General features: G+C 35.2%; 4 protein-coding genes across 4 annotated transcripts; 3 read left to right on the forward strand and 1 right to left on the reverse strand.

Annotated features, from left to right (window-relative positions):
* Positions 1-14558: 14558 nt before the first annotated feature.
* On the reverse strand, positions 14559-15762 carry LOC132902137 (protein GVQW3-like). Its single transcript, XM_060946119.1, has 2 exons — positions 15035-15762; positions 14559-14650 (listed from the first exon to the last, which is right to left on the reverse strand). The coding sequence occupies exons 1-2, from the start codon at positions 15678-15680 to the stop codon at positions 14607-14609; spliced, it is 690 nt and encodes a 229-aa protein (XP_060802102.1). The 5' UTR covers positions 15681-15762; the 3' UTR covers positions 14559-14606.
* A 2037-nt stretch (positions 15763-17799) lies between these two features.
* Positions 17800-19069, forward strand: LOC106143615 (larval cuticle protein A2B-like). Its single transcript, XM_060954539.1, has 2 exons — positions 17800-17811; positions 18602-19069. The coding sequence occupies exons 1-2, from the start codon at positions 17800-17802 to the stop codon at positions 19067-19069; spliced, it is 480 nt and encodes a 159-aa protein (XP_060810522.1).
* Positions 19070-20209: 1140 nt separating this feature from the next.
* Positions 20210-21028, forward strand: LOC106143616 (larval/pupal rigid cuticle protein 66-like). The gene is made up of 2 exons (XM_013345745.1): positions 20210-20221; positions 20678-21028. The coding sequence occupies exons 1-2, from the start codon at positions 20210-20212 to the stop codon at positions 21026-21028; spliced, it is 363 nt and encodes a 120-aa protein (XP_013201199.1).
* A 796-nt stretch (positions 21029-21824) lies between these two features.
* Positions 21825-23063, forward strand: LOC106143638 (larval/pupal rigid cuticle protein 66-like). Its single transcript, XM_013345768.1, has 2 exons — positions 21825-21836; positions 22467-23063. The coding sequence occupies exons 1-2, from the start codon at positions 21825-21827 to the stop codon at positions 23061-23063; spliced, it is 609 nt and encodes a 202-aa protein (XP_013201222.1).
* The last annotated feature ends 626 nt before the right edge of the window (positions 23064-23689 follow it).

Here is a 23689-nt window from a genome sequence, read left to right on the forward strand (position 1 = left end):
ATATTTTACTAACTAATTGTTGTTAAAACTACTCCTTAGAAACATTGTCAACGGAATCATTTTTCACTCCAACCATTAACAAAGCCTTTTCTTTGTGAATGTGTATTCTTAAAAACTAAATAATAAACTATCATTTAAATTGAAACTCTAACAATCTGACCTGACATAATTCAGCAGAATAATGCTACAGCAATAACTTCGTTAAAGTACTGAGCGGGTGAGATAACGGTGCTCAAATTAGGAATCTCTAAAACAATGTCTTTTCAGAAGTACGAGAACCTACATTGTTAAACCCGGGTTAGTTGTTGAAGTTGGTCTGTTAGTTTAAGATTACACACGAGGGGGCTCCACTTAATAGGTTTTAATGAAATTTACATACATACATACATATAATCACGTCTATATCCCTTGCGGGGTAGACAGAGCCTTTCTTTCTGACTTAAAAAGACTGATAGGCCACGTTGGCGGAAATGGAATGATAAATGGAATTGAGATTCAAATAGTGACAGGTTGCTAGCCCGTCGCCTCAAAGAAGAATCCCAAGTTTATAATCTCTTAGTCGCCTTTTACGATAACAATCATCCATACACGTAGACGTAGACGTGATTATATGTATGTATATTTGTGAAACACCTAAATAAGTACGCCTGGGTAGACGACGGATGATATAATTAACTCGAAGTTAACTAGGCTATATACAAGCTTGTAAGCACTATATGTATTTCTGGTGTCATAGATGTGTGACATGATCCAGTATGGGTTAGATTCCCCTGGAAATGTTGCGGACGTTAGATGTGATGTGAGTTATTTCGTATTAAAACCTGACTCATCCAATCCAGGGTCGTAAACTAAAGCGGACCTCGAGTTCCTCTCTAAAGGACAGCTGCAGAAGGGTGCAACGCCAGGTTGCTTATAACAATTATTAATATTTATCATTTGTCTTTTTTTAACAAAATGTTTGCGTTAAACTTTAGTTCGTTTGCAATTTTCAGTAACTGATAAGCGTTTGATTGGGTTAATCTTTAGTTCGTTCGTAATCGTTTACGCAATTTTCAGTTTTTAACTTTTTGGAAATGATTTCATTCAACTATTGCAATTTGCAGTAACTGATAAGCGTTCCATTTTATCAGACCAATCATCACTTTTCAATATAAAAATCGGATCTGTGGACGATTTGTAAAATAAATCCGATCTAGTGGTCTCATTATAAAATAAAGACAGTACAGAAATTAGACAGGACTCACACATCTACTTCGTCGTTACCTTTTCCCACTTTCTACGCGGGGTCGGCACAGTATGTTAGTTTTTCAATTACTTCTGTCAGTTGCCATCTTACTGGTTAATCCCTTTCTTCTCATACTATCCTTTTCGCCGTCCATCCATTTCGTTTTCGGTCTTCCCCTATTTCTTAAACCTTTCACTTCCATATTTAAGGCTCTTTTAGTATCATGACCTTCCTCTCTTCTCATAATGTGTCCGTACCACTCGGAATATGGGGATAAAATATATATAAAAGTGTCAAAAACACCTCTCATTCAAATGCTTAAAATGTAAGAAAATTACTAATGATGATATCAAAATTAACATAATTTTGCAGTCTTTATATTAGTAAGTAAGACTTACTTATATTTTAATAAATAAATAAAAAATTCGCTACTCATTCGCACATCTTTTTTCAAGAATAGTCCATTTAACTCCTTATTTACTTAAAAATAATATAATTTTATATGGATTTTACCAACGATTGCCTTCTGTAACGTTCTTTATTTTACACTCTCACCGAAACTGTGATAGGATCGATGACGTGTGGGTGAAGGCTTAAATCGAGAGCTTTCAAGTGCATTCAATTTTAATTCCAACCATATCCGAAGCGTTTTATAGTAAGCTATTTAAAAATCTAACCTAATGCAGCTTGTATTATATAGTAACTTGAATATATGTAAGTACAGGTTTCCTCAAAGAATTGCCTTCACCACAAAAGCATTATCATCACAAATGACGTTTGAAAGCTGGTGATTTGTTGTCATTTCTTGTTGTCTAAATAGAGTAATTCCAGTTACGTCCTCACCACTCTAGAGAGACCTGGATGCGCCTTTTATCCTAGATTGAGTGAATCAGGTTTTTACATGAAGCGAATCCTGTCTGTTCTTCGCAACCATTGCAGGGGAACCTAACTCATATTGTATAAGTATAATGGTTAAAACTGCAATAGATCAATGTGAGTTTACTTTTACGACGTGAAAGTGATGGAGTGCTCCTTATCTAAAGTACCGGGAACCACACGGTACATTATGCATAAGCGTTAAATTTCAGTTTCCCTATGAATATCAGCTACAAAATTTACTTTAGCTTGCTAAATATACTATAATCCTACTAGTATTATAAATGCGAAAGTTTGTATGTCAGGATGAGTGTATGGATGTTTGTTACTCTTTCACGAAAAAATTACACTGATTGAGTTAGCCTCGAAGTAAGTTCGAGACTTGTGTTACGAGATTTTAACTCAACGATACTATATTTTATAATAAATACTTATATAGATAAACATCCAAGACCCAGGCCAATCAGAAAAAGTTCTTTTCTCATCATGCCCTGGCCGGGATTCGAACCCTGAACCTCCGGTGTCACAGACAAGCGTACTACCGCTGCGCCACAGAGGCCGTCAAAATATATGTATGTATATTTGTATTTCAAAAGGTGAAAAACCCAACAAAAACCCTCGTTAAAATATAAGTATACTAGCTGACCCGCGCAACTTCGTTTGCGTGTATCCCGCTACTTCGACAAATACAGTCAACGCACCAACACATATTGGATACTAATTTTCAATTCACAATAACTTCTCTTTCCCTTAACCGCGTTTAAAATATTAACATGATTTTTGGTTTCTGTGACTCTTCTTTGATCGCCCCCCCTATCAGTTTTTGGAAAAAATTTTTAGAAGATTAACGTTGTGTACCTACATTTTAAACTTATTTACTTTTTACATTTTTATTTTATCTTTACAACAATTATTATATTACAGAATGTCTTTATATACAACGTTCACAGCTTTTTTGTCATTAGACAATACAAACATGTTTTCTCGAGAGGTTACTCTTGAAAGAGCGACATACAGTTGGCCATGTGAAAAACAGTCAACGCTCAAATCTAAGCCTGCAACGTCGCTGCCCCCGCCGCCACTGCCGGCCCGTACCGTGCCGCAATACTAATATCGTGATATCTCCTAAACTATATGTCTAAATAACACACTGTAAACTGCAAAAATAATCTAAATTAAATGTTCGTGATGATGAACTTACTTATTTTGATAAGGATATATGTATTATTGGTTATATCACCAGTAAAACATCACCCAACGAATTAAATGTTTTTTTAATACAGAAAAGTAGTTTTTGTGACTTAAATAAAAAAGCTGGATATATGTCATCGCGGACTTTTTTGTAGAACTAATAAAGACCAATGTTTTTGCTATACATTGTTCTTACTTGTATCCAACGGTATAAGCGGCGCACGCACAAATGCAATCTTCAATTAGATTTTTTTTCTGACTTCTTGGACATAAATCGCTATAACTCAGCTAATATAGTTTCAATGTATTTCAATTATATATAAAAACCTGTCGGAGAAAATACTCTTTCTATTAGTGAAAACCGCATCAAAATCCGTTGCGTAGTTTTAAAGTTTTATGCATACGAAGGGACTACAGACAAAATGGGCGACTTTGTTTTATACTATGTAGTGAAGTATAAATTATAAGTCATTTCGTGTTATTGAAGACGTATAGTGTCAATACAATGACGATTGCTGAAGTAAGTGACCATTTGAACATCAATTAATTTCTACCGACTAGTATTATTATTGTTGGCTACGAAAATAGCTCTTGTATTGTTTGTTATAGCCCACGTTCGTTTTTAATAAACAAGGATTAGGTTTTTTTCTGTTAAAGGGTCAGGTCAAAAGTACCCGAAACCGCCGAGCTTGCATGAAGAGAGTTATGAATGTGGATGAAGCGAAGGAAGTATGCAGAGATCGTGGCAAGTGGAAAGAGGTAGTCTCTGCCTACCCCTCCGGGAAAGAGGCGTGATTTTATGTATGTATGTACGTATGATTAGGTTTTTAGTGTTTTCCCAGATAAATTATAAGTGTCTCATTCTTCTGCCATCAGTTCCAGTTCCATATTCTCACTGGAAAAGACTTCAAGCTTCGCTTTTGAATACGACATTGCATTGTTACGTTTACTTTTTGTTTTATTTGATCAAAATATTTTATTCTTGATCTCTTCTACTAAAGTTTAAAAAAAAATAGGATAGCAACTTTTCACTATTCGAATCTCAATTCTGTCATTAATCCATACAGCTGAACGTTGCCTTTTCATCTTTTTAAGACTGTTGGCTATGTCTACCTCGCAAGGAATATAAACGTAAATATATGTAAGTATGTATGTTATAAATTTTAATACGAAGTCGCGGGCAATAACTGGTAGGTAATTAACTAACTCAGAGATATACACTATCGCATGTAGATAGTGTGTAATTTGAAATATGTGTACACATTCAGTCTCCAAGCTTGAAAATCAGTGCAACATTTTAGTATTCGAAGCATCATCGAGGGTTGGAAGGTGGCTCCACTCCACCCTATTTGTAAACTACTCGGCAGATGAATATTTACGCTTTCACTGTGAAAAAAAGGTCGAAAGTCCCGCTTGAAATGCATTTATTCCCTTTTTTATTTTAATTTTACTCGTTAAAGGTTGAAACTGTACCGCGGCGCTTATGTTTATGTAAAACCCTGTTTAATTTACACGGGGATTACATTTGAAAGTTTCGCTTTGAATTTGCAGTGAAATTAAACATTGCATTGTAGTGTGCCGTGTGGTTCCCGGCACCAATACAAAAAAGAATAGGACCACTCCATCTCTTTCACATGGATGTCGTCATAGGCGACTAAGGGATAGACTTACAAACTTGGGATTCTTTTTTAGGCGATGGATTAGCAACCTGTCTCTATTTAAATCTCAATTTATCGTTAAGCCAAACGAATAAACTCTGGTTGGCTCTGTCTACCCCGCAAGGTGACGTGACCATATGTATATATGTATGTAAAAGTTCTTTAATCTTCTTTCTTGTGACATTAATCCTGGTTGCGTCCTAACTTTCTGGAGAAGACGGAGTGCGCCTTTTAACCATGATCGGTGAGATTTTGGCGCAAAACGACTCCCGTCTCGCAATATTTGTAAATGAATTTGATCCGTATTGGTCATGCTAAAAGATGCACTAAACAAATTTGTCTATTTCTTTAATCGCCTTTTACGACTTCCATGTGAAACAATTGAAGTGGTCATATTTATTTTTAAAGTGCCATAAACCATAGGGTCCCTCCGTAAGTTCACGCTTTTACAGTTACTTTAAATTCATTATATTTGTTCAAATTTTTATTAAAATCGGTTCAGTTTTTCGCATTTATCTTAAAGGTCAAGTTTCGGTAATACGTTTTTAGGTCACTTGTGGCAGTGCCTCGAACGAGGCAGCAAAAACAAGGCACGGATTGTGTTAAAATTTCTCAAAGCGCTTCAAGCCGTTGTAGAACTGTACACACATACATGTCACGTCTTTATGCCTTACGGGGTAGACAGAGCCAACATTCTTAAAAAGATTGAAAGGCCACGTTCAGCTGTATGGCATAATGATGGAATTGAGATTCAAGTAGTGACAGCCTATTTCCTATAAGAAGAACCCCAAGTTTATTAGTCTTTCCCTCAATTGACTTCTACTTCTTCTGCACGGTAAGACAAGCAGCTAGCACACGCTGGGTTGTTTCTTCGTTACCTTTAGATAAAGTGGGATAGGCTTACGTGGTCACGGAGGTCAGACGGGAATGATTTAACAAATCCTTAATTATGGTCATTGGGCTTATTGAAAGCAATTTATTGCTTGATACATTTTGTAATATAAATTAAGCATAAATTAAGATCTACCTTGCAATTTAACTTCGTTAATAAACAAATTTAATTAAATTTCGTAATATAAATTTTTTTGTAGATTTTTCACAACGACATCTTAATTATGTCACATATTTTTCCTACCACTTACCTGGTATAGAAGCGTGTCTTCTCATCATTGAAGATATGCAGGCTCAGGAAGCGAAGCGCATCAGCTGACCGGCGCCCGGAAACCTGGATCACAAAACACTCAGCACTGAAACACTAAAAAGCTGAAAAAGAAAAATATAATTATTACACTTCAACTTTGAAACTCGCTCGCAACTTATACCACGACCGCGTTCGTTTCGCCTTAACCGGAGTACCGACTGTTTCGTGGGCGGTCGGCTGTGCGTCTGGGCGGGCGGGAAGGCTTCTCTACCGCTGGGCGGCGGCGCGACGCGGCTGCCCTAGGCGCGCCCGATACCAGGCTGCCAGAAAACAGAAGGAGTTCTATCGACACGTGCGTCGGGACGCTCTGCGCATGCCCGGCGTCGAGGAAAGTACGAGGAAAGCGGGGGAGCGAGACGGTCTATTTCTAAAAATAGGGGTGCGAAAGGGATGCAGCAGCGACGCTAAATCGGGAAGCGCCAAGCAGTCTGTGAATTTGCCGCTGTTCTGAACGAATTAGACGCACACATATACATTTTGGTTTAGGTCGCAATATGTATGTACATACACTTACACATATTAAAAGCCTCTTTAACTAATACGCACTTGTCGGAAATCTTTTTGAAAAGACTTTTTATTCTAAATTTTTGTACAGTTTTTTTACTTATACATTAAAATCAATAGATATTTGTTTCCTAAAAAACAATGGTGAGACCCTTATAATATTATTTTTCACGGAGTTATTTTGAAATTGGGTTTATTTTTTCATGGCATCCAAAATTGTTTCAACCAAAATTTTACGCTAAAACGAAAAAGTATTTGCAACATCTTTTACAAAACATTATACTTATTTATAATTATTTTTGGATACAGATATTTAATAAAATAAACTTGCATTTCTCTTCACAATAAATACGTATTAAATTACAACCTACACAAAATAGGCACGATTTATAAGTAAAGGACGCAAAAAGCAAGTAAATACATCTACCATAGTACATATATATTCCTCGTCTACGGTCGTAATTCCAAAACCATTTTATTTAATCATAACAAAATCGTACAGGTGTTTGTTTCACATAGACGTCCCATGGACGTACCTTCAAAATTTTCAGATAGTAACGCTGTTATCCTGCCGACTTCTGAACTCCTGGTACTCCTAACCTTATTACTGAAATTTCAAGGAAATCCGTTGCCAGGAAACGGATAACGTTATATGTACCTACGAAAAAGCAAGTTTCGTAATTGAAGGTAGGTACGTTCGTAAAATAAATGAATTCATGTCTACAGATTTCCGTTCTTGTAAGTAGCGAAAAATCTTTTCAAATCGTTTGCTTATAAAATAAAAATGTATATAGGTACCTATATTATAAAATTCCTACTATATTAAATGTTACATATAAAAGCGTAAACCATTGCTCACATAAAACAGCCAACCCACAAAATATCCCTAAAGCTCTCAAAAGGCGCAATAATCAATCTTCCGTCCCATAATCTTCCCATATAATGTTTCAGCGTTTCAACACCACGTCAATATGACAACCGATATGACAGTGACGGGCATACGTCCATTACGTCACGGCAGTCAGTTTTCGCGTCCAAAGTACCAGGAGATCAGAAATCGTGAAGAGTTCAACGAAACACAGGTGTGGAAATAGAACGCTCCCACGAAAGACCGAAATAGAATATTCGTTTGCGAAGGAGCTTTCCGATTTAGAACAGCTCCATCTGTTGTGTTGAGAATGATGATTCTATTTTTAAATTTGACGTTCCTGACTTTTGTTTCAGCGATTTTAAATCTATGGTAATGAACGCAGAAATTGGCAGGCAGGGCTACTCGCCTTTTTAAATGATCCCACAAATTACTTATTCCTTTAACTTGTATTCTTAACATTATTCTAAATCAAAACCACAAACTTAGGCAAAGTTCTCTTCCAGTCAATTGAGTTAAAAAAGTAAACAAATAATTATACAGGCTGACACTTTAGTTTTTAAAATGATTTATGCCGTAAATTTTTCATTTTTGAAATCGTACAAGACTCAAATACAACAATTCTTACTTAACCATATTCTGTTACAATAATAAAATTCACATTAATTGAGTTCATAATTGCAGTCTCGGGAGCATTATTTTCTAAAATATCAGCCTTTAGTGCGGTCCAGAAGTGGGTAAGTCAGGTTCATAAAGTAACATTCCCATCAAAATTAAGTGACTCTGATCAGACGAACCTCAACCCATGTATAGCCATGAAACGCTAAAGATTCCAGTACCATAACCACCCGACCACTAACGCTTCTTATACATACACACATAATCCTATCCCTTAGTCACTTTTTACGACATCCACGGGAACGAGATTTATTGTCCCATTCTTTTTGTTTATTAATGCCGTGAACAACACGGCACTCTCACATAAAAATATTTCATGAATAGTCCACACACAAAGCAAGGAAGCCGTCTCAGAATGGAGAGCCTACTTGTTCTGTGGTCGCACTGTATAAGCCAATCATTTAAGTGAACGTGGGATTAACCATGATTGTTTGTCACACCATAAATGCTCTATAAAGGTACTCATAATGGCTTTGCTATCCGGGTGTACAGACCTACATATATCAAGGTTATTTGCTTACTTTCGATGGAAAATAAAAATAACTGCCAAGTATACGAGAATACCCGTTGGTACGGGTGAGCGTATTTTGCCATTATGTCCATATCTCTTGCGGGGTAGACAGAGCCAACAGTCTTGAAAAGACTGAAAGGCTACTTTCAGCTGTGTGGCTTTATGATGTAATTGTGATTCAAATAGTGACATGTTGCTAGCTCATCGCCTTAAAGAATATTTCCAAGTTTATTAGAAGCCTTTCCTTAGATTGACATAAATAATATGCCTTGATAGAGACAAACATAATTAAAATCACACCTTTTTCTCGGTAGGTTATAGAGGTGTATGTAAATTAAAAATAAAGGTTCATTAACCTGCGATTAAGTTGACTTTTACAAACGGAGAGACATTTGCAATTGTCCTTACAACCGCTCCGCTTCGACGCATAAAATGACTTGACCGATCAAATTTCTACGTGAAGGTACAGATAGCAAAAGAAGTTCTTCGAAAACATTTACTTCGATAATACATTCACATCATTCATATATACATATAGTCACGTCAATATTTCTTGCGGGGTAGACAGACCTATCAATCTTGAAGAGACTGATTGGCTACGTTCAGCTGTCTCGTTTTATGATAGAATTAAGATTCAAGTTGCAACAGTTCGCTAGCCTATCGCCTAAAAGAAGAATCCTTAGTTTATAAGCCTATCTTTTAGTCGCCTTATACGACATCCATGGGAAAGAGATGGAGAGGTACAATTCTTTTTTTATAGGAGCCGGGAACCACACGGCAAAGTATCATATAAACAAGTATTAAACTTTTCTAAGATCCTATCTCAGTGCCAATTTCATCAAAATCAGTTTATAATTTTTCCAATTCATTCCTTACTGACAAAAGCCCAAAATAAAAAATCTTTATTTATATAGTAAGGATGAATTGTTATGTTGTCTGTACATTCGTTTGGCCGTTCTTTCTCTACCAGGAAACAATCACAAGGTTGCCAACGTATCGACGTTCTCATTGAATTGTATCGGTAGTGATGAAGTGTTAAATTATGATCGTATACTATTTTAGTCTTATATGTCCATATACGATACATTTTACGGCAATTTTTTTAACTTTTCTGACATAACGCCTTCGAAAGGATATCATTTGTTTTAATTTTAACTTTATTTTAGGCTCAAACAAGTTTACTACCATGCTGGACTGATAAAACGTAGTGTATACCAGATGATTCTTTTTTTAGCACATAATGTCAATCAAGGGAAGGCTTACAAACCGGAATTATTTTAAGCGATAGACTAAAATCTGTTTCTATGTCTGTTTTAGTTATAACTATTACTTTATTATTTAAATTATTTTTCATTAAATAATATGATTGACATAAATGAAAACTATCATAGGTTCTATATATAGCCCGCGACTTCGTCCGCATGGAAACCCTATCAATCCCGAGGAAACTCCGGGATAAAAAGTAGCTTATATATTATTCTGGACCTACAGCTACCTACATATCAAATTTCATCATAATCGGTTCAGTAGTTTTTGCGTGAAAGAGTATCAAACATCCATACTCACAAACTTTCGCATCTATAATATTAGTAGGATTTATTTGAATTTACGTCAATTGCATAGCTGTCATTTGCGTTTTGTTATTCCAAGTCTGATTCTTTTTTGTTATACCACGTTTTACAGTGACTGACGTTTCATGTCAAGTCACACGGGAACGCTGTCGAACGGGATAAAAAGTATCCTATGTCCGTCTCCTGGCTCTAAGCTACCTCCCTACCATTTTTCAGCCAAATCTGTTCTGCCGTTCTTGAGTTATAAGTGGTGTAACTAACACGACTTTCTTTTATATATATAGATATATATAAATCTTTATTAATATGTTTGTAAGATTTATATATATATATGTACTATCAAAATTTGTATGAGTCCAGTTGCTTGAAATATTTTGATAGTATACATATTTATCTATGTTTGCATCTAATTGATATATTTATCTCAGATATAAGCTAAGCAAATCCAGATAAAAATAATCTGATCTGCACAGAACGACTGACCTTTACCAATGAGATAAAACCGATAGATACTCATATAATAAACATTATATGATTATTAGTACTATAGCCCATAATATTTATATACAACAAAGAGTTACGCTAAATTGTGGCGCGACCTTGCCGACTGCGTAGGTACAGTCAGCAAGCTAAACTACAACAGCTAAAATAGAAATATTATATTTAGTAAGTATTTCAGAATTAAAAATTCCATACCGACAAAGTGATTTCTGGAACTGTAGGAACGCTTATAAAAATATATCTTGTGAAGTGATTTTTTTTCTTCAATCAACAAATCGTTTATATCAATTGGAGAGTGCCTCCACTTGCTTAGCAGAGATAATCATTAAATCTACATATTTAAAAAGTCTGATTAGTATTACGAACTTAAATAACTTTATTAAAAGGAAATTTAATATTTGTGATTCGAAACTTATGTTAGGAGAGGTTTTGCCTTAACCTAATTTAAGAAGTATCCGTTTAAGTTGTGAAATTCAAACGGTGCATGTAAAAATCAGTTATCTCGTTTAATAACCTAGGTTAGGTAATATACGCAAACGATGCAATGGAACATATTTTTTTCAAATGATATATAATACTATGACTGTTACCGTTACTTCAAACCACTGGGTCTTGAGACTTGGTATGAGTTCCTTATTAAGTCTAGGGGTACAATGCAGAATAAAGAAAATTCTGTGGAGTACACTAAGAAAAGATTTAAGAAATTCCTGCAGGAACGGGAATAAACGGGATGTTTTGCTATACGCAGTCGTTCCACGGGCGTTCACCAGTTTTATTCAATTTTGTTGATCCAATATGTTTTTTCTGCAAACCTTACCTTAGTCTATCCGCATTCCACCAAAAGCGCACTCTCACGCACCTACATACGGCTATATACACAATAATACCACATACTTACCATGCCATTCATATCATAGACATATTTGTATGCGCATCTACAATACTTAACTTACAGTGTATGTTAGACTTATTAAATAGCTTTCGCCCGCGGCACTGTCCGCATGGAAAGTCAATGTACTTCTTCATACTTTTTCATTATCTATATATATTTACAGCAAACAAATATTTTTCTTTTTTTTCAGTTTCTTTAATATCTTTTTCATCTTACAAACATCAATATATTTTGATACTTCTTAACATTTTACATATTTTTTATTCTAAAATAAAAGTTGCCGGTGCTAACAATAACGAAAACGACATATATAAAAAACGGTCACAAACCACATAAATATATTTTTAAGTAATTTTAAAATCCTATCCTTACAAAATAAAAAAAAGAACAAATACATCATGACCCCAACCAAAACAAGAATGAAGAGCCAGACAGCCGGTCGGTCTTTATACCTCTTGTAAGATGAGTAGTTACGTCATTTACTACGTTCATTCACTCGTGCGCATCTCGTGTCATTGACCTCTAACGATGAGCTTATGAGATGATGTAATTTTAATGTGATTATAATTATTCAACTCGGTTTCCAATTGCATTTTAAACTGTTTGGTTCAAAGATACAAAACAAGAAGTGATATTTATTTATGTACGAATAGCTATTGCCCGCGGGTTCGTTTGCATAAAGTGTACCCTATATATATTTCACTGTACTTCATATTATACGCCAGCAAAATTTTATTCAGATCGGTACAGTGGTTTTGATGTAAATGACGAAATGGAAACTTACTTTGTACCTATATATTTTTTAAATGTGAACTTTGTGCCTTGTTACTATTGGCTATTGTCTACGTCATTTGGTACCTATAGAGACATGTGTATCTTAAATTTACTTAAACGCGTGGCTAAAAAAAGTATAATTATTATTAGCTCAGACTAAAATATTGTCTGACGTATACATTGCTTTCAATGTAAAGCGTTTCAAATTATGTTATACTGTTTAAAAAGACCCGGCCTTCAACCAGGTCGTGACTCCGGCTGTCTATACAAACAGAATGAAACCGAAAATAGGAAGCTTTCAAGATTTGCTTGTCTCTATTTTTATTATTCTTGGCAACTAGGTTTGGGAGGAAGACTCATGAAGTACAGAAATTACGCACAGAAGTCAACGTGGACGGCAAAAAAATTTTGGTCATACCTACACCCATAATGTTCTACTGTATAGCGTTCAGTTCATTCGTTCATTCGTATAATCACGTCTACGTCCCTTGCAGGGTAGACAGAGCCAGCCTGTCATGTTATGAAAGACTGATAGGTCACGTTTGGCTGTTATTATATGTTTGAATCTCAATTCTTTCATTGAGCCTAACAGCTTAAAGTGACCTATAGCATATAGAGGAGTTAAAATTTAGATGATTATGACGTGTTTGACTTTACTTGAGTTTTTTTTACTAAGTATAATCTGTCTTAAATGTATCTTTATTTAAACGTATCAGTCATCATCATCTCAGTTCTCTGGGCGGAAAGTCGTGCTGTTTAAAATTTCGAATTAATATGGTATAACGTAAAGTTTTGTATAGTTTATTTTTAATAATAATATTTTTTATTATAATTATAAATTTAAAGTATAAGAAAAGAAATGCATAAGAACATAGAAAAAAATGTTACAAAGAAATAAACACATATTTATTTAGCTAAGTATCTATTTATTTTAAAATAAATTTATGTTTTAACTAAAAATTTTTTGCATTGCAACTTAGAATAACCGTCCTTCACCGACCCGAAATACCAGACATTTAGCCATGGAAGCGGCCTTTTCTAGTCCAATTACCTTTTATCATTACCTTCTAAAATTGTACGAGTTTTTTTAAGTAATAAATTTGAAGAACTTCCTGTATTACTTGTCTTTAAAATATGTAAATGGAACAATTAATATCGTTTGCAAAATTATAAGAATTAAGAGTAGGTATCTTACGATTTTTTTTCATACTTTATGACTAAGTTTTTTTCAACTTGGGTAATAAAAACATGAGTAGATTAAGGTAAGTAATGTAATACTTACATGACAACCAATAAAAAATATTGGAATGTCTGTTCTTAATATCAAAATAACAGCTTAAGTTACATACTCGTATATCTAATCCAGGATTATGGTCGAAGGCGTACCCCGGGGCTCCTGTCCAGAACGGTGAAGATGTAACAGGGACTACCGCCAGGAAAAAGAATGGCTTAATTACATCTTTATCCATACATCTAATAAAACAGAAACTGACCAATGTCTGTATTTGAAATTTATTTCAAAAAACGGATTTTTAGAATTTCTGTCTATCTGTCTCTTTGTACTCGCATCACGCGAAAACCATTGCTTCGATTTGAATGCGGTTTTATAGATGTTTTAGATTTGGTCCAACCAAAAAATCTGGTAAACAAAAATTCTTCCGTCCGCCTCTCAAAGTGGCAAAACGGGGGGTCAATTTTTCAGAGAACAGCTAGTATGTTTTATCAAAATTAATCTATGTAAGTATCGTGTGGAATCCAGCACTTTTTCGAAACTGTAACCATTACCCAATGTCGGGTTCGTGATCGGATTTGTTTCTTGTAATTTACCTGACTAGCTCAGACTATGAAAAGAAAAAAAATAAGAAACATGATTATATCATGTCATAAACTCCGAATAGAAAATATCAAAAATAAATGACCTACTTGTCTAATATTGAATAACGTCTTGTTAACTATTACAAAACAAGTAAATTTTTTGTTTATCATTTTTTTAAGAATATTATAATAATTGGTAATTACAATACTACTTATAAAAATTAGAACCACACTTACGTGAAGCAATATGACTGATTTTTGACACGCATATGTTTCTTTTGTGATGATACTACTCTGTCAAGAAAGTAGCAGGAAAAGATCAATAATACACAAACTGTTTGTTATTCATCCAAATTTATTTTATCACCTTCAAAATATGCTCCTTTAGAAACGATACACTTACGCCAACGAATAATCCAATCATCAAAACATTTTTTAAACGCTGTTTCCGGAATTGAGGTCAGTTCTCGCCGCGAATTCTCTTTTATGTCTTCTACCGATTGAAAACGGGTGCCACGAAGTGGTAATTTGAGTTTAGGAAAAAGAAAAAAGTCGGCTGGAGCCATATCTGGTGAATATGGTGGTTGCTCGATGGTATTTGTTGAGTGTTTGGTTAAAAATTCGTTCACAATGATGGCCTTGTGCGAAGGTGCATTATCATGGTGCAAAATCCAAGAATTTTCTTTCCACAAATCTGGCCTTTTTCGTCGGATTTGCTCTCTTAAACGCCGCATAACACTCAAATAATATTCCTTATTTACCGTTTGACCTTCCGGCAAGAATTCCGAGTGCACAACACCGCGATAGTCAAAGAAAACAGTCAACATGACTTTGACTTTTGAACGACTTTGGCGTGGTTTTTTCGGTTTCGGTTCAGTTGGAAGGCGCCACTCCGAAGCTTGTTGACTAGTTTGCATGTCAAACTCGTAAACCCACGTCTCGTCACCAGTAACAATGCGTTTCATGAATGTTGGGTCGGAATTGACTCGTTCTAGCATGTCCTCAGCGACTCTCATGCGATTGAGTTTTTGAAAAAAATTCAGGTCTTTTGGGACTAGCCGAGCGGCAACATGTTTCATACCCAAATTATTAGTTAAAATGGTACGGATCGACTCGTGAGATACAGAAAGTTCGGTGGCTATCTCTCTCAAAGTTGAATGAGGATTTTCAGTCACTATTTCCTTCACTTTTGCGATGTTAACTTCAGTTGCAGACGTTGATGGCCTACCAGAGCGAGGCAAATCTTCCATCACATCTCGACCGCTTTTGAACGCTTTGTACCACTCATAAGCACGAGTTTTTGATAAAGTCGATTCACCGTAAGCCTTCTGTAACATTTTCAGTGACTCCGAACACGATATTCCATTGGCAATGCAAAATTTAAGACAAACTCTTTGTTCGATGTTTTTATCCATTATGAAATTAGCAATACACACTAGATATGATATAACTAAAAATAGCACTGTATTTAATGTAAACAACAGATGCAACTCAAACTTCGCGCCAAAATGGAAAACAGTTGTGCCAATCTAACAACAACAAAAAAAAACAAAAATTTGAATTTGGAACCATAAATAAATAATCCATTCCCGATACTTTTCTGACTGAATGTATAATTGCTTACTCGAAAGTTGAGACATTTAAACGAGCGTGCAAGTCATAAGATGATAAAATTTAACGGCCAAGCGTATTTTGTTGTCCCACGAACTTAAAAATTCTATAGACAAGATCTTTTTTATTATTAAATAATATTAGACTTAAATTGTGTGTCAGTTCGGCATTAAGTTTCAGTTTATTAACAATAAATAAAAGATTAAGACTGATCTTTTAAATTACCTACTTTAAATCAGACTAGCTGTTCGAAAGTTATCGCGTTACAAACACACATACAAACATTACTACCCAAATTACAATCTTAATGTGGTCTAAAGGTACGACTGGAAGAGAATGCATTATGGCATTAAGTCTACCTATTGTACATAATTTTAGGTGCAATAATGTTTAGAAAAATAAATACATTCAAAAAAATATATTTTCACCCCAACTTGGTGTATAAAATAAACGTTACTATAATAATTAATTAATATTCAATTCTATTTAATGTATGATACTCGTATTATTATTGTGCTGTGTGATTTGGCCCTATAGAAAGGACCACACCACAGTCACATAGATGCCGTAAAAGGCGATTAAGTGCATAGGCATTCACCCTTTGCAGCTCTTGTCTGGTATGTGTTAGGTCCCCTGCATAGATTGCAATGGTCAACTGTGAGTCACTTCGTCTATAACCTGACATACCCTGAACTCAGATTCATGGTCAAAAGAGGGATGATGATGACAACATATTTTTCCTCTTTTTGTTTTAGCAAAATTAACCGCTTTATTCTTAAAACTTACACTGGCATGACGTAATGAAAGTTGTCAGATTTCGGCGCCCGCGGCGGCGGTCCCAGGTTCAATGCCACGGCCCACCGATGCACGATGATAGGTACTCGTTAAATTACGTAATTTTTAATTGCAATTACTTAACGATAAGTTTACCAGATCAAACGATGTAGTGAGATAAAGTTGTTGATCTTGAAATCTTGAAGTGCCGTGTGGGTCCCGGTACCTATATAAGAAAGAATAGGACCACTCCATCTCTTTCCCATGGATGTCGTTAAAGGCGACAAAGGAATAGGCTTATAAACGGGATTCTTGTTTTAGGCGATGGGCTAGCAACCTGTCACTAACCCTAACAGCTGAATGTGGCATATCAGTATTTCAAGACTGTTGGCTCTATCTACCCCGCAAAGGATATAGACGTGATTAGGCACTTGAAAGTTCTTTCTGTCTCTGTGCCTATAATCAGAAATCTTTCTAAAACAAAATTGGTTCAGTAGTTTTCCAGATAATTTGTTTCAGAATAATTAGTATGGATATAGGTAATACGCATTAAGGTTGTAATACCCACATAATGCCTATGGCAAACTGCAATGAAGTTCATTACCATACATAAATGACTGACAGGTTATGCAACTTTTAATTGCATTTCGAGATGCGGATAACACACTCCTAAGTGTTTAATTGCTTTCTAACTTGATTACATGCCGTCATGGGTTCACAGATGATGTTTTGTTTGTCCGTCATTTATCTTAGATGTCGGTAACTGATCTCTTGATATGACGCAATTTGGATCGGTCGGTTCTTGTGGTATATAGGTGTCATATCAGAAATGATACTTGAAATAAAAAGGAAATTTATTTTTATTGTCTTCTGTTATTTTTGTGTATCTAGACACGTCAACGAAAATTATAAAAAGACTAAAAAGATTTTGATTGAGAAATATTAAGCTTAAAGAAAAATACTTATTCTCGTATAAACAGAAATAAAACAGACAAACCGCTACAATTTACTTAAAGCGCTCCAATTCCGGCCGACACCTAATACTATTGCACATTTGGGATTGATTTCCAATTTAGTTTGCATATAAATTGAGCGGATGCCAACCAATAGTCATACCTTAGTCGGCTTCACGACCACAGCCTCGTCATCATGATTCATAAGGTAAAATCTTTTAAGAATCTCAATCACATTTATGCTGCTTAACATTGTTATAACATAAATAAAATTGTTCAATTAACTTAATCGATCATTTTGAATTTTGGGACCCACATATAGTTATTAGCCTCAAAGACATTTTTGAAGAAAGTTTTGTCTAAGAAGAAGATACATACGTACATACGCGAGCAGTCTAGTTGACAATGACAATTGTCAAGAAAACTTATGTAAAAAAATTGTGAATCTAAAATTACCAAGTATGTTTGTTTAAGTCTGACGGAAGGAATTCTTAGAAATTTGCTCAACCCTTGCATTTTATAAGATCTAAACATTTAAGTTCCTTGTTAAATATTTTCAATAGTGTATAATAAATAGAAAATACCATCGAGTAACAAGTCACAAAAGTGGCATGAACATTTTTAAATAGCTTAGTTAAAAATCTTATAACATTTTAAGTAGGTTCGTTAGTAATCTTACGAAATGATCTTAAGAAAAATCCTTCAAGATTCCCTTTCCTGAATGAATAATATTTCGGAAACTTCCCCCAGAAGATTTGTCTCTGTCATCTTAAACTTAACGACTTGTCCCAAAAAAGAAAAAGTATTGTCTTAACGAAAGTTAAACTCATTATTAATTAAAACATGATCTGGATTATCATGGTTTTCGTTCAAAAATACACTTTATTTGTGCGAAATTTCAAAGAGTTTTGGCTTTTTTATTATGATATATATGAACTTCAGAACGACTACTTATTAATGTAATAATTAATGCTAACACCTCTTTTTTGTTCTAACAGCTGGCTGTAGTATCATATTTAATCGTATCCACTACGTGCACCGTCCTTCATCAACCAGTTACCCTTCTTTACACCGTGGACAACCAAAACCATCATTCACCTCAATATGACTTCGCTTACGAAGTCAATGACGCCCATACAGGAGACATCAAAAGCCAACACGAAGCTAGAAGAGGAGACACTGTTCTTGGACAATATTCTCTTGTCCAACCTGATGGAGTTACAAGAACCGTTGATTATAGAGCCGATGATCGTACAGGTTTTCAAGCGACAGTCAACAATGATGGAAATACTATAGAACAAACAAGTGATAGTACTCCCAAAGAAATTAATTTAGGAATCGAATCCATGCACCCTTGGCCTGCACCACCTACTCCCACTCTCCCTACTACTCCTGAACCAGCTGTAGTTATATCTAGATCTTCATTAGTCCAGTCATTTCTCGACGCTCATAATCCTTGGGTTTAATCTCTTAATCCTTTCTTCATAATTATAACGGCGACGAGAATTGACTCCGATTTCTGTGTATCTGCATTTATTTCTGAATGTTTTGTAATTTTGTTATACATCGATGCCCTATTGTGAGCATTAATTCAGCGTTTATATTCAAAAAAGTAAATGTGTATGATAACTTTACTAACAACGTTTACTATTGAGATTTTAATGTATTTATAATGAATGACTGTGAATGGTCTGGTATGATATAATAGACGTAATTGGCGACCGTACTGGTCAGCCTTGCGGGTTACTATTAAATATCCGACAAATTGTTACTCTAGTTCTATGACTAATCTCTTTGTAATCCCCTGCTGTGTATTTATTTAAGTGTGAAGTTATGAAGTAAATGACTCAATACCTAGACTTTTATTTTTTTTATTTCAAAATGAAAGGGAATCGTTTGAATTATTTTTATTGGTGACGTCGATTCAATGTTATCGATGTATGGATATAGGCGGATATGAAAACGGAGTTCAATCCAATTTAGTTTTTGCATAATTTATTCATGAACATGGGATTTATTACTTCATTGATGAATCATAAAATTGGGATATGAAGTATAACTATCAAAATATTTATGATGGTAAAAGTCTTACTAAAAATGCTGATCAGTCAGTTAGAGTAAATAATTTTGTAATACACTCTTGGATCGTAATTGAAGCTGCTTCAAACGATAACCTACGTAGTGCATAACAAACAAGCGATTATATGTTTTTTTAAGAAACAATGAGGAACTTAAAAGGAGTTGTTCTGTGAAACCTATTGAACATATTCATAAATATTAATAACAATAAAGACAGAGTTAAATGGACGATGCGATGACAAAGATAATACGAACATCATTCGAGACGAAATAAATCTGTTTTTATGGTAACCTGATACAAAAATACGTAAACACCTGCAGCAAAAATAACCGGTTGTGAATCCAGTTCAATCGGTGCATCGGACTAATTTGAACTTGACCTTTGGATATTTCCTGAATTTCTTCGTAAACAGGCAGTTGTAAGTAGAACTGGAACAATTTCGCGACATATAAAAGAGGAATGAATCTCTGTGATGAGCATCAGATTCACAGGATACGTCGAAGTCGCAACAAACAAACACTTCAAAATGTTCGCGAAGGTAATTTCTTTAAATACTTTCACGATTTTTGCAACATTCGCAAATAAAAACTCTTACATCTTTGAGTATTATACTCATTTTGTATGTCTACTTATATTTGGCAAAAACTTGATAAAAACATTATAAAACATTTTCTTGATAAAAAACATAAAATTTAATGGCGAACCTTTTCTTCAGCTCTACTACCACATCCTTGTCACTATTTGAATATTATTACTACATTAAGCCAAACAGCTGAGTTTTGGATGGCTATAGTTGCTTGCGCTGCGAATATCATTTCATTTTTTGAACACAAAAGATATCGATAAAAATTTAAATTCCTACAAACGCTTGGGAATAAACTAAACTAAAACTTATACAAAAGTTGGCTAGCTTTCTATCTTAAATTTTTCTATAAACATCTGAGAATTAACTTTCATTGATGATGTAAATTTTCTCTAATAAATTCTCTTCCAGTTCGTCCCAATTCTCGCCCTTGTCGCCGTGGCTGCCGCCAGCACCTCCGACTTCACCAGCTTCTCCTACGGGGTCGCTGACCCCTTCACCGGGGACTTCAAACAGCAAGTCGAATCACGCGCTGGCGACAACGTCAACGGGCAGTACTCCTTGATCGAACCTGACGGCACCCGTAGAACTGTTGACTACGCTGCTGGCTCTGAGGGTTTCAATGCTGTCGTCAAGAAAGACCCAGCCGTAATTGCTGCACCCATAATCGCAGCTAAGACCATCGCCCCTGTCTTCTCTTACCCCTATGCCCCCTACTTCGCCAAGTTTGGATACCCCTACGCTTACGCCCGCTATTATTGATTTGTTGACTTGATCAATGGTGTATATATGCTGTAAATACATGTTTTCATAAGAGAAGTTATTGTTTTACTTATAAATATAATTACTATGTTTCCTCTGATATATGCTCGTATAAACTTTACGACAAAATGGTTAAGTAATGTTGTTTTAATTTCTGAATTCCTAGTAATAGTTCAAATTCGATTTATGATTTGATATACACAAAGAGATGTATAAGGTATCATTCAACCAGTTAGTAGGCCCTTCGAAAATGCCAAATAGCTGAACGTGGCCTATCAGTCTTAACAAGACTGTCGGCACTGTCTACCCCGCAAGGGATATAGACGTGATTATATGTATGTATGTATTTATATATTATTACTTTTTTTAGTTTTTTTTGCTTCAATTCAAAGTTTTTGGGTAAGTAAGAAGAAGGAAAAAAATAAAGAAAGAAAATTAATTGGGTAAGAAATAACAAACAAAATGTACCCATTTTGTAAAAAGCAAATATTCCCATTTCTAGTTTGGTATTTTTTGACCCCTTTTTTATTGTTCAACTAACATTGATATGGTTTGTTTATAAACTTGTTACTCGTATTAATATAATAATATTACTCATATCGACGCTGCCATGTGGTCAGTCGGTTCCGCATTGTCCACGAAAATGAATTTAAAAAAAACTCCGTTTGACTGACCTTAGTGCGCGTAGCACTGTCTTTTACTTCCTATTATTAGCACCAATCTTACTATAAAACGAACGACAAAATAAGGACCAAACATTCACAGCTCCCTGTGCAAGCAAAACTAACGTATCGAAATGGCAGCTAAGGTAATAATAAATCATATTCGTGAATAGTGAAGTGATAGTGACTTTTTATAAATTTTAAATTTAAAAAGTTCGCAATATTTTTTTAAACTCGTGAACGTACGAGTTCTACAAATTGTTAAAACTTTAGTATATACAAATTAAAATGTAATAAAATATAATTTTCATTATCTAAAAAGAAAATAGGAATTGTGACCAACGCAAATGGTACTGAGCCGAGCCGGGACAAAGCTACTGTGAAAAATAATTAGTTAAAAAAAAGAGAGCAGTAAAATTCTAGCTGTCGTAGTTCAATAGCCAGAAAGTAGTCATAATTATTTAACTTTCTGAAGAGTTAATTTTCTGAAAAACGGATTTACAATTTAAATGTTATTATCTAATTTATTTATTTAATGCATGTATTACTTTATTGAAACTAGTTTGATCAAAGCAAGTCTTGTTTGCTATGCAGGATAAACACTATTTAATTAGATATTATATCTTTTGTTTCTAAATTTTACACATTGTTCAATGTTATTTTGAATCGAAATCAGTACAATGTAAAACAAATTTCCTTCAGGTTTTTTCTTTTCAGATCTAAGTTGGTTCTAAATATAAACATTTTATTGATTTAAACTAATATCTCTTTTACAGTTCTTCGTTGTTGCTTTCCTGGTGGCGGCTGCTCACGCCAGCGCCGTCGACTACACCAGCTTCTCATACGGAGTCCACGACCCCCACACCGGGGACGTGAAGAGCCAGCATGAGACCCGCCACGGAGACAGCGTTGTCGGACAATACTCGCTGTTGGACTCTGACGGCACAAAGCGCACCGTTGACTACGCCGCTGACGCTCACTCTGGATTCAACGCCGTAGTACGCAAAGATCCTGCTCTCGTAGCCGCTCCTGTCGTAGCGCATGCCGCCCCAGTCGTAGCGCATGCCGCTCCCGTAGCATACGCGCACGGCGCTGTCGCTCCTCTGGCATACGGACATGGCGCTTCTCTCGCGTATGGCCATGGTGCCGTCGCATACGGCGCCCACGCTGCTCCTTTGGCGTACGCCTCCCATGGCGTAGCTCCTCTTTCCTACGCCTCCCATGGCGTAGCTCCTCTTTCCTACGCCGCTCATGGCGTTGCCGCCCCTCTTGCCTACTCTGCCCCTCTCGCTCATGGAGTCGCTCCCCTCGCCTATGGCGCTCATGGACACGGACTCATCGGCTCTCATTTGGGCTACTCCAAGCTGTACTAAGTTTTAGATGCTATTTAGTAAATTATGACCCGCACGGGAATAACGAATATGCTGTGATTTTATAAAATATATCGAAATAAAATAAAAACTATATGTATATATACTATATTTGTTTTATTAAATTACATCAATTCAAAAAGCCAAACAGCTGAACTTGGCCTTTCAGTCTTATAAGTAAAGGGATAAAGTAAGGGATATAGACGTGATGATATATAATTATGTATGTATTAATTCCTTAATTTTCATCCTATTAATAAAGTAAAGGTATGCTAACATGAGGACATAGTCCCTTATATTTTGGAATAAATTATTAAAAATAAGCTTTCCTTATTTTATGTTTGCCTTTTTAAATTCTTCACTTTTAGTGATATTAAAAGCAATCAGAGCGTTTATCATAATTGTCAAACCTTTTCTTAAATAGTGTGAGTTCTTTGTCTATAGATATAACTAAACGCGTAATTAAAGCGTAACTAATTATTTAGTTACAAAAAACCTGGCGCATAATCGTAAAGTATAATAAGGTCATGTTTGAGCAAAACTCATTTCCGCGTGTCGATCATATCAGTGTCAAAAATTATTGTGTACATTCAAGTATTACTTTAGTATTCACAACTATATATGTATAT

Source organism: Amyelois transitella, chromosome 2 (genome assembly GCF_032362555.1).
Source record: "Amyelois transitella isolate CPQ chromosome 2, ilAmyTran1.1, whole genome shotgun sequence".
Classification (NCBI taxonomy): Eukaryota; Metazoa; Arthropoda; class Insecta; order Lepidoptera; family Pyralidae; genus Amyelois; species Amyelois transitella.